Raw genomic sequence first — 12,312 nt, 5'->3', positions numbered from 1 at the left:
TAGAATTATGTCCCCACTGCTGTCCCAAACACAGTAGAATGACTCCCACAGTAGGCCTCACACTTTATATTGTCCCCCACACAGTATATTTGCTCCCAGAGTAGCCTCAACAATGTATATTGGTCCTCACAGTAGCCTCCATACTGTATAATGTCCCTCACACTTCATAATAGCTGCCACAGTAGTCTCCACACATTATGAGAGCCATGCACAGTAGTCCACACTGTATAATGACCCTCTCATTAGCTTTCACACTGTTTAATGGCCCCCACTGTAGTCCCCACACTTTACGGTGGCCCCCTACAGTGGTCCCCACACTGTATATGGGCTTTCACATTGTATGATGGCCCCCACACTGTATAGTGACTCTCGTTAGCTCGCATTCTGTCATTCTGTGCATGCGCTGGTGACTCAGCCTGTGCATCACCCTGCCATTCTGTAGACGACAGGCTTAAAGTGACCTGTGCTCTACAAAACGGAGAGCAGTAGTGTAGGGGGATCGTGTCTCCTGCTCTACTGCAGAGCTTAAAGGAACCTGTCATGTAAAGTATTACTATTAACCTGAGAGCGCCACTGCCGGAAGGAAATGAACGTTATTCCTCCCAGCAGCCTTGCTCTTTCAGTCATAGGGGCGACACCGACGTTTTTTCAGTCATTGCTCTGTGTATAGAGAGCGGCGGCTTCACCTGTTCAGCACCGTCTGCCACCCAGTAGCTAGGCTTCAATACTTCGTAAGTGCCTACTTAATATTTAGGAGTCCCCCTATGTACAGTAATAATGGCCCCAGCATCGCTGATGAGAGCAGGAGGTCGTGTGATGATTTTCCGCACAGAGAATTGACATGCTGCAGAAAATAAACCGCAGCAATTCTGCGCTGAATTTTCTGCAGCATGTGCACAGCGGATTTGGTTTTCCATAGGTTAACATGGTACCGTACACCGCATGGAAAACTGCTGCAGATCCGCAGCGTCAAATCCGCAACGGGTGCTCATACCCAAATACTTATAAAAGATCCAGCTCGCAAGTATAAAAAGCCCCCGACCTCCCCATCTCCAGCCGCCAAGACAGCAACTATTACATATAATGGAGTGCATATAATTTCCATTAAACAGTATAATAATAATCAGCCCAACACTACCCTGTGCCCCCTCACCCACCTCAGCCCTCACAATACCCTCAAACGCTCACATTCACCCCCAGTACCGTGTCCCCCTATCACAATACCACCATCCTCTCTCACATTTACCTCACAGTGCCCCGCCCCCCTTGCACACCCACAATAACCCCCATCCTCTCACATTTGCCCCACAATGTCCTGTCCCTCCCCCTATTAGGCCCACAACTTCTGCACCCTTTTCTGCATTTACTTTGTACTCACCTTTTGCGCTTAGAATAAGCAGGCATATACTCCCGCCATTCACAAAACAAGTACCAAGAACAGTTTTCCAGGAAATAAAGTAGAGAAAAACCTGGAAATTCCACATTCTTAGAGCCTGAAGGCATCTGTTCTTTTTCACAGCACAGCTTGGTAAGATGCCAGTGTACTGAAAAGGGATAGGACTTTATAGGTCAGCGAAACTCTGGCACGGCATGCAAACAAATAATAGCCTTCATCTCTGAACTGGTTTCTATGAAAAAAGGACGATTTCCCGACATCAGTAAACATCCTATTACTTTATATTTATCTTATCTTTCAATGGGGCCTTACTCTCATAATCTTACTTTCATATTTATTCATCTCGACATCCCGAAAAACGCACCTACGGTCCAGCATGTAGACCCAGGATTGGGCATTTTAAATTCATTTTCTTCATTTGCCTTTAAGAAGGGGAAGCAGAAAAGAGTCAGACTGGGGTGTGTTTGGCCCACAGGGGGAATTGACCCTAGGGGCCCACCCTACAGCTATATGTAAATATCTTTTAGCCATTATCCCCGTTATAGTGGAGCATCGACTGTAAAACACAGGCACATCAACTGTACGCATACCATAACTGGAAGGTACAATTATGGTAGTTCACATTAAAGGGAATCTTTGGTTAAAACAAGTTATCACCGATCCATGGGCTCCACAGGATAGATGATCGCTTAGATTCGACCATTAGAAACTTCATAGATCGGAAGAATGAGGAAGTTTTATCTCTGACAGGACACAAATTATTAAAATGGAGTGGCAGGTAGGATATCTGACCACAGCTCCATTCATTCTCTTTGGGGGTCCAGAAAAAAACAAGTGCAGCTCCTGAGGGAATGAATGGATCAGTGGTCAAGTCGAAAATGCCACTCCAGTCTAATCGGGATAAAAGTTCCACATTCTGCCGATTGGGTTCCAGCAGTCAGACACCCACCAATCTGTACATTATCACTTATCCTGTGGAGAGGTGATTACTTTTTTTCACAAGAGAACTCCTGTAAGTGCATCTTGTGCCAAGTATTTAATCTCTAATGGAAATAAAGAATCTTCTCCTAATTATTATCACAGAGAACAAATGACTGTCATACACAACACAATCCACTATACCGAGACCATATACAGCAACAAAATTCCACCACACCATGACCAGGCCACATTGTGACCAAATAATACTACAAACAAGGGACAAATACTGCCACACAATAAACAGACCACATAGTGACCGAATAATACCACATATTACCAGCAAATAACAACACAATAATACCACATACAAGGTGATATACCGCCACACCATAAGTAGACTATATATTCCACCACATAGTGACTGAATAATACCACATACAAGGGACTAATACCACCACACTGTGACCAGACCACAAATTTCCACCATATAGTGATCAAATACCACATACGAGGGACAAATACCGCCACAACATGACCAAACCACAAATTATCACAACATAGTGACCAAATAATACCACATACAAGGGACTAATACCGCCACACTGTGACCAGTCCACAAATTAACACCACATAGTGAGCGAATAATACAAAATACAGGGGCTAAATACCGCCACACCGTGACCAGACCACAAATTACCATCACATAGTGACCGAATACTACAATACTGATCATGAACACAAACCACAGTACTAAAAACACTGATATTACCACCAGTGACATTATACACTAGAACTCTGTATATAGTGTCAGTGTTCAGGTAATAAAGTGATCACCACTAACATTATACACGGGAGCTCTGTGTATAATATATAGTGTACAGATAATACAGTGATCACCAGTGACATTATACACAGGAGCTCTGTATACAGTGTCTATATACAGGTAATACAACGATCACCAATCACATTATACACAGGAACTCTGTATATAGTGTCAGTGTACAGGTAATACAGTGATCACCAGTGACATTATACACAGGAGCTTTGTATATAGTGTATAGTATACAGGTAATAGATTGATCACCAGTGACATTATACAGAGGAGCTCTGTATAGAGCGTATAGTGTACAGGTATACAGCAATCATCGGTGACATTATACGCAGGAGCTCTGTATATAATGTACAGTGTAAAGGTAATACAAGGATCACCAGTGACATTATACACAGGAGCTGTGTATATAGTGTCAGTGTACAGGTAATACAATGATCACCAGTGACATTATACACAGGAGTTCTGTATACAGTGTCAGTGTACAGGTAATACAGTGATCACCAGTGACATTATATACAACAGCTTTGTATATAGTGTCAGTGTACAAGTAATACAGTGATCACCCATGACATTATACACAGGAACTCTATACACATTATAGAGTGTATAGTGTGCGTGTATATGTAATACACTGACTCACCAGTGATGTCTGTAGCTGAAGTCCTTCATCTTTGCTTTTCTTCTTCATCCAGCACAGACCGCCATCACTTCTTCCAGGCAGGCCTAGTCTCTGCAAAAAATAGCACATAGTCATCAATACCTGATCGCTTCCAGAGCATATTCCTCACTTTTCCCCCACTTCTAGACTACACCAGATGAAGAAAAAAAACAACGTAGTGCCACCTTGCATAGTAAGAGGACCCCCCTTTTTTCCCTCCATGGAAAACAGTTTCCTAAAAAGAAAAGTATATTACAGTAGTAATAATGTCCCTGATTGGACCCTAAAGAAATTATGTTCCCTGCGTGTCACCATATACTAATATAGCATGTTCCTCATTCTGGCCCTTAAACAGTAATTAAATCACCCAATCTGGCCCCTTTTATTTAATATTCTCACCCAGCCTAGTTCCCTTTATTTTATAATATGCCCCAACCTGGCCCCCTATGTCCCTTGTCCAGTCTGACCCCCAGATATCCATACTCGCCTCCATATGTAACTTGTCCTGCCCCCCATGTATTTATCCTGGATTCCCATATATCCATCTTGGTCCCTTGTCCTGCCCCCCATATATCCATCCTAGCCCCCATACATATGCATCCTAGCTTCCCATATATCCATCCTGGTCCCTTGTCCTAGCATGCACAGAGAGAAAAAAAAAAGATTCCTCTTAGGCTACTTTCAAACTAGCGTTTTTTGACGTACGTCACAATGCGTCGTTTCGGAGTAAAAACGCATCCTGCAAAGTTGCACGCAGGATGCGTTTTTTTCTCCATAGACTTTCATTAGCGATGCATTGCGACGTATCGCCACACGTCGCATCCATCATGCGACGGATGCGTCGTGTTTTGGCGCACCGCCAGCACAAAAAAGTTACATGTAACGTTTTTTTGTGCGTCGAGTCCACCATTTCCGACCGCACATGCGCGGCCGGAACTCTGCCCCCTCCTCCCCGGACCTTACAATGGGGCAGCGGATGTGTTGTAAAACTGCATCCGCTGCCCCCGTTGTTCATTTTTTTCGCAGTTTGCGTCGGTACGTCAGGCCGACACATGGCGACGGCCCCGTACCGACGCTAGTGTGAAAGTAGCCTTACCTGCCTGCGCTCCCAGTGCTGGGTGGCATCCTCCTCTATAGATCCTGCGCACTCATAATAGAATATCCGCTGGCCTCTGTGATGACAGGCACACACTCGTCAGTATTCATCGGGACATGCGTGCGCCCCTGCACATACTCTGCCTGCCCTTTTAAAGGGCCCATGCCCCTAAAAACCACAGACAATTTTTTCCATCTTCTTACCACTGACATCTATCTGGTCCATTGCAAGGGCCCACCGGAGATTTCCCCGATACCCCGCTAGGCCAGTCCGACCCTGAGCGGAAAGACCTCCATATATATCTATATCCATTCAATGTGAATGCGGATGACCCCAATAAAAGTTTATAACAGATCTTCCCATCTGTCATTTACCATTTGAACTGACCTAATCTTATGAGGGGCCTTTACGATCTAGGACCCCCATTTCATCATTTGCTGTTTTCTTTTACAGACACTTTTTTTTTCATCTTGTGGTATCTATTCCCTTTTTTTGCACCAAATTAGTCCAATTGGCGGACGCACTTCATGAATTTTGGAGAACAATGAAAATTTTTCTTTTTTGTCATTCAAGTATTAGGAAATGCGGATAACCTGCGCTGCTGGAAGTTTATCGAAAAAAAAAAACAGTATCGAAATGGAGAGTAATAATGTGGTTTACTCTCGACGCATTTCAAAATGCTCTCGCTTCATAAAGGAAAGATTGTACCGTATCTCAGGAACGGAGAGGAGCAGGAGCAAAATAAAAACATCGCCGGATTCATGAGAACAGCCGAATTTATATTTACTAAATATTGAATATTTATGGCAAGTGATATATCCTAATAACACACGCTGAGCACCCTATTCATGACTTTTCATGCAAGTAAAAATTACACCCTTGCATATATTTTCCAATATGCAGTAATAAATCACAACTAGCACTGAACACTTATATACCATATGTTTTATTAGAGAATAAAAAATAGAAAAATAGCATTTTAATATTACAATATTTTATTCACACCTTATATTTAAGCCTCCACATTTTATCATCATGTTGCTTCTAAGCTCAAAACTCTGCTGATTTTTTTCTGTTCAGTGACCAGATCCCCAAATCGCCTCTGTATAGATTCGACAAATACTATGATTGCTGCCTGTACTTGCCACTAGAGGGAGCTTAGTGCATACTGTCTTATTACTGAGTTCAATATATAAATAGTATGCAATATGCTCATAGGCTCCCTCTAGTGGTAGCCCAAAGTTTGTAGATCTATTAATCTTTTAAATCTATTTCTAAGCAGATAATTCTGGGCTGTGCATAAAAAACAGTATTGATTTATTAAAAATTAATCATGAAATATTTTTAACTTATTTAGATGAAAAATAAATGGTATGGAAGGGAAGAGATTGACTTCAAAAAACAATATTTACATTAGTAAAAGCAATTTACAAAGGAGCCAAGCAAACATGTATATGGATAAAGTGTTGTCTTCTGTAAATAAGAAAGATAATATTATTACTGGAAATTCCACACACATAAACATTTGTTTGTTTTAATTTTTGTTTTTAGGAAGGATTAGGTAGTGCCTTAAAGTCCAGATTGTAAGTAACCAGGTAGCCATCATTGTACATGTAGAGCTTGTGATCATTGGGGTTGTAGGAGAGACTCTGCACGTTCTCCATCATTTTGTCAAGGATGATGCTTATCTGACCTTCCTCACCTGTGTTGGTGTCATACATGTAAAAGATTTCTTCTCTTCTAGTGCTAAGGGTTCTGGTGACATATAGGACCCCACACACCATGAAGGCATTGGTGGCACCCAACTTATACTGGGATGTCACCCAGGTATTCTCCACAGTTAGGTTAAGGGGATTTAGTTTGCCAATGACAATGTTTCCAGCATTTTGTTCAGTAGAGTAAATGACCCAGAGGCCATCCTCATCGCTGGCCAAGTCAATGTCTTGCCAGACAGAGGAGGCGTAGGAGAATCGGTTGTTGAAGGTGGCATCTGGGAGGGTCCTGCGCTCCACAGCATTGGTATCTACATTGAACTTACAGATGTCCCTGGTGTTATAGCAATTGTAATACAGTGAATTATTGAACATGATGACTCCACCACCTTGGCCACAATTGGAGTAGTCATATCTATTACCAGGCAAATTCTTTGTGAGCACCTTCTCGATGGCCCCTTTGTAGAGCAAAAGATTATCGTAATCAGGATAGAATCGAATAATGTTCATCATGCGGGCGTCCGTCGTGAGAGGGGCCACCCAATGCACATCTTTATTGGAACCTGCGAAAGAGTCTTTCCCCCATCCTCCAAATCTATATGAGAAACTTAGCCAGTTCAACTGGACCACAAATGGTTTGCTGATGTTGACAATTCCTCCGTGACTGCAGGAACCTAAGGACAATAAAGATGGAGCTGATTATTTAGAAGTGACAAGTGTGGGCAAACATCACTTCCAGTGCTTTGCCATTTGAGTTATTCCTGAGCTCAACATGGTTATCCAAGATTGTAATTGGACCCTCAAGCCCCTCATAACATAGCCATACTCCAGGTTTGTGCATATGAAGGTCAACAATGTTATGTGCCTTCTGTGTGCTAAAACAAAAAGAGCAATTCCAACAATGGTGAACTCAATGCTTCCACCCACACCTTAAGGTACCGTCACACTAAGCGACGCTGCAGCGATACCGACAACGATCCGGATCGCTGCAGCGTCGCTGTTTGGTCGCTGGAGAGCTGTCACACAGACCGCTCTCCAGCGACCAACGATCCCGAGGTCCCCGGTAACCAGGGTAAACATCGGGTTACTAAGCGCAGGGCCGCACTTAGTAACCCGATGTTTACCCTGGTTACCATCCTAAAAAGTAAAAAAACAAACGCTACATACTTACCTACCGCTGTCTGTCCTCGGCGCTCTGCTTCTCTGGTCTGGCTGTGAGCGCCGGGCAGCCGGAAAGCAGAGCGGTGACGTCACCGCTCTGTTTTCCGGCTGACCGACGCTCACAGCCAGTACAGGAGGAGTGCAGAGCACAGGGCTGGAGGTCAGACAGCGGTAGGTAAGTATGTAGTGTTTGTTTTTTACTTTTAGGATGGTAACCAGGGTAAACATCGGGTTACTAAGCGCGGCCCTGCGCTTAGTTACCCGATGTTTACCCTGGTTACCAGCGAAGACATCGCTGAATCGGTGTCACACACGCCGATTCAGCGATGTCAGCGGGAGATCCAGCGACCAAATAAAGTTCTGGACTTTCTTCCCCGACCAGCGACAGCACAGCAGGGGCCTGATCGCTGCTGCCTGTCACACTGGACGATATCGCTAGCGAGGACGCTGCAACGTCACAGATCGCTAGCGATATCGTCTAGTGTGACGGTACCTTTACATGGAGAGTCATGGACCTTTCACTTAGCTTTTCCATTTAATCACTAGAAATCAACTTAAGACTGTGGATTTTATTGCGATGTCCACTACTTCAGCCTTCACTTTTTCATCCGAATGGAAGAAATAGTTATGATTTCTCTTACCCACACACTTTTCAACAATCCCATTGAAAACTATACAAGTTGGAGTTGACTAGTCTCAATCTTTGCGGCTGCAGAAGAGTAATATGCAGCATAGTAAAACCACCTGAAGCTTACTGGGAACTGAAAGCTGTAGGTGAAGTACAAGGTTTTAATATTCTACGCCTATTCTTTTCATATAACCACAGAAACTTGATATAAACAAAGTGCAACTTTCCTGCAAACTTATCAGTCGTGTGACATGCTACCACCCAAGAGCCACCATGGATGAACCCTTCCTAAAAAGTTTCACAAACATTCAATACACCCCTATCAATAAACCTGGAACTAGTTAGATTTATTTAGAATCATCACTGACTTACCATAATTGACTGATGGAGGTTCTTGATTATTTTTGTTCTTCTCACAATCTTCAAGTCTCTTACGCAGTAAAGCAATCTCCCGTCTCACAGCTAGGACGTTGTTCTTGTCGTATGATTCCAGTTGGCTCACCATGATGGAAATATTATGAACCTGAAAATCAAGACCACGGACAACAAAGTTTAGAGTTGCCTTTGCATGTATATTTTCCATTTCTGTCCTTTATGACTTTTGGACCATGAAATTGTGAACTTACCTCTACATAGAGAGCTTCCACCAAAGTATTGGATCCATCGATGGATTCTCGAAGTTTAACCACCAGTGACTCCATTTCTCTGATCTCCAACCTGAGCAGCTCAAAGTCTAATTGTGTGTAAGATATGCCTCCCATCTCCATGACTTCTACCCGCCTGGTCAGGTTCTTTAGCTTCTGCACGTATCCAGTTAATGTAGCTTGGTAGCTGTGCATCTAAAAGAATGATAAAATTCCATATATACATCCTGCATCTCATGCGAGGAACTAACCGTAACTGCTAAGATATCAGAATTTCATCTAGTCTTACCTTTGTGATCTGTTGTTGGACACTGACGCTCAGATCCTTGTTGGAAATTTCCAGGATCTCCAAACGGTCTGCAGGGAATGTGATATCGGGGAGGGCGACAGAGCAATGGCAGACGCCCATTTCATCCTTAGACCCAGTGGTGTATACCTGCGTAAGGGAAAAAAAAGTTGTTGAAGTTTAATCAGTTCATAGTCTATTAGTAAGGCCGGGATCACACACAGCGAGACACGGCCGAGTCTCGCTGGTTAAAACCAAGCTCTGGCACCGGCAGTCCAGAGCGGAGCATGCGGCCGCACAGCAATACATGGAGCTGCACGCTCCGCTCCGTAGTGCCGGTGCCAGAGCTTGTTTTTAACCTGCGAGACTCGGCCGTATCTCGCTGCAGTGTGACTCCGGCCTAAGGACTGTAATAGAGATTATATATGTTTACGTCCAACCTGTTAACTTTAGTGAAGATATCAAGGTACCTGGACTACGCTTATGGAATGAAGAATGGTATAAATTTAAGGTTTAATTTATACCAACGCATTTTGGTGCCGGAGTGGAGCCTTTTTCAAGCTAAAAAAATACAAATATATACTGCCATATTCTATCACCTTATATGTCTTCTGGAGACAATGGTTCATTGATAAAAACTGTGCTTCCCCTTAGTAGTAAATGATGTGGTGCGGTACACCTCGAGCATTATTTCCAGCAATGTTTCCCCCAATTCTATTAGTCACGCCATTGTGACTTAAAGGCTGTGTGCACACGTTGATTTTTCACTTTTTCTCACGTTTTTTCGCTATAAAAACTGCAAAAAACAGCATACATTATGTATCCCATCATTTAGAATGAATTCCGCAATTTTTGTCCTCATGATGCGTTTTTTTCCACAAAAAAAACGCATCGCGGTAAAAAACGCAGCATGTTCATTAATTTTGCAGATTTTTTGTGGATTTCCCACTATATAATGCATTGGGAAATGTCTGGAAAAATCCGCAAAAAAAACGCAACAAAGACGCACCAAAAACGCACCAAAAAACGCTGTAAAAACGCATGCAGATTTCTTGCAGAAAATTTCAGGTTTTTCTCAGGAAATTTCTGCAAGAAATCCTGAACGTGCGCACATAGCCAAAGTCTTAAATATAGTTTTAACAGCATTGTCCCTCTCATTCCCTCCTTCCCTTAGTAGTCACAGCAGTGACTCCCACTTTCCCATATTACCGCGACAGTGATTGTCTTGTTCCCCAATGGTCACATCAGTGCCTTATCCTTTCCACTGTAAGTCCTGCCTCTTCCCCATTAATAACATCCTACCTCCCCTTGTCCCCTATTAGTCATAACAGTGATCCAGTGTATAGGTAAAATAAATAGTGAAATCGCAAGGCAGTTGGTGTCTAATATATGAATAAATGACCAAGGCAAAACCAATGGATAGATATATGGGTAGATAGATATTTTTGGTACTCACCAGATTGGCGGCGTAAGTCTGCAGTACACACACGGCTAGGAGTAGTAGTGGCAGCATTTTTCCTATAGAATTTACTGTCCCTCTGGTCTGATTTGTATACCAGCAGCTATATTTATAGGGGAGGGTTTGGGGAAGAGGACTGACCTCTTGGAATTTCCCAATTATCCTCAGATGAAGACCCTTCCCCATTACTTTCAGCATACCCCCAACCGCCACCCATTCTGTTTGTGACGGTTGAGAAATCTCACAGTTGACATAGATGTAGTAATGACCTTTTGAAATCCGAATAAGAAACAGTCCTCTGTTAAAGAAAGGAACCTGACATTATTAACCCATGATATGATGGGTCAAATTTATAAAATCCTGTACACATGCCCTGACAAGTCAAATTGCTAAATTGCTAGGTCGACCAAAAACTAGAATGGAAAAGGTTTGGATCAGTTTAAGCTCTTGACTTTCTCGGCTTGTGAAGCTTGGCTTATCAGCTTAATATATATTTGCTATGGGCTCACCTGATGGATTCTCTAAGCCCCAAATCAGAGTGAACAAAATATACCTAAGGGTACCGTCACACTATACGATTTACCTACGATCACGACCAGCGATACGACCTGGCCGTGATCATAGGTAAATCGTACACAGACAGCTCTCCAGCGACCAACGATGCCGAGGTCCCCGGGTAACCAGGGTAAACATCGGGTTACTAAGCGCAGGACCGCGCTTAGTAACCCGATGTTTACCCTGGTTATCAGCGTAAAAAAAACCAAACAGTACATACTTACATTCCGGTGTCTGTCCCTTGCCGTCTGCTTCAAGCACTCACTGACTGCCGGCCGTAAAGTGAAAGCACAGCACAGCGGTGACGTCACCGCTGTGATCTGCTTTCACTTTACGGCCGGCAGTCAGTGAGTGCAGGGAAGCAGACGGCAAGGGACCTGACGGACACCGGAATGTAAGTATGTACTGTTTTTTTTTTTTTACATTTACGCTGGTAACCAGGGTAAACATCGGGTTACTAAGCGCGGCCCTGCGCTTAGTAACCCGATGTTTACCCTGGTTACAAGCGAACGCATCGCTAGATCGCATCGCTAGATCGGTGTCACACACACCGATCTAGCGATGATAGCGGGAGATCCAGCGACGAAAGAAAGTTCCAAACGATCTGCTACGACGTACGATTCTCAGCAGGATCCCTGATCGCTGCTGCGTGTCAGACACAGCGATATCATAACGATATCGCTGGAACGTCACGAATCGTACCGTCGTAGCGATCGAAATGGCACTGTGTGACGGTACCCTAAGTCGACGGCACAGCGGGAAGGATTTGCTGAATGGCAAGTGAAGCAGGGAGGACCGGGATAGCAGGCTATGCAGTAAGGCAGCGAGACATGTAGAGCAGCAAACCCCAAAAGTGAGCGAGTCAAAAGTATAGCTAGAAACAAAAACTGCAGATGTATATGTCCAGAACTTGCAGCAAGCAAATGGCCTTAATACCCAGGAGGCACGGTGACACCTATAGAGC

General features: G+C 43.6%; 1 protein-coding gene across 1 annotated transcript; it reads right to left on the bottom strand.

The window, feature by feature from the left end:
• Positions 1 to 5,833: 5,833 nt before the first annotated feature.
• Positions 5,834 to 10,869, bottom strand: LOC138661746 (olfactomedin-4-like). Its single transcript, XM_069746636.1, has 5 exons — positions 10,791 to 10,869; positions 9,338 to 9,484; positions 9,031 to 9,243; positions 8,777 to 8,927; positions 5,834 to 7,289 (listed from the first exon to the last, which is right to left on the bottom strand). The coding sequence occupies exons 1-5, from the start codon at positions 10,845 to 10,847 to the stop codon at positions 6,451 to 6,453; spliced, it is 1,407 nt and encodes a 468-aa protein (XP_069602737.1). The 5' UTR covers positions 10,848 to 10,869; the 3' UTR covers positions 5,834 to 6,450.
• Between the last annotated feature and the right edge of the window lie 1,443 nt (positions 10,870 to 12,312).

Source organism: Ranitomeya imitator, chromosome 2, assembly GCF_032444005.1.
Source record: "Ranitomeya imitator isolate aRanImi1 chromosome 2, aRanImi1.pri, whole genome shotgun sequence".
NCBI classification, from domain to species: Eukaryota; Metazoa; Chordata; class Amphibia; order Anura; family Dendrobatidae; genus Ranitomeya; species Ranitomeya imitator.
This window is presented reverse-complemented; position numbering and strand designations above follow the sequence as displayed.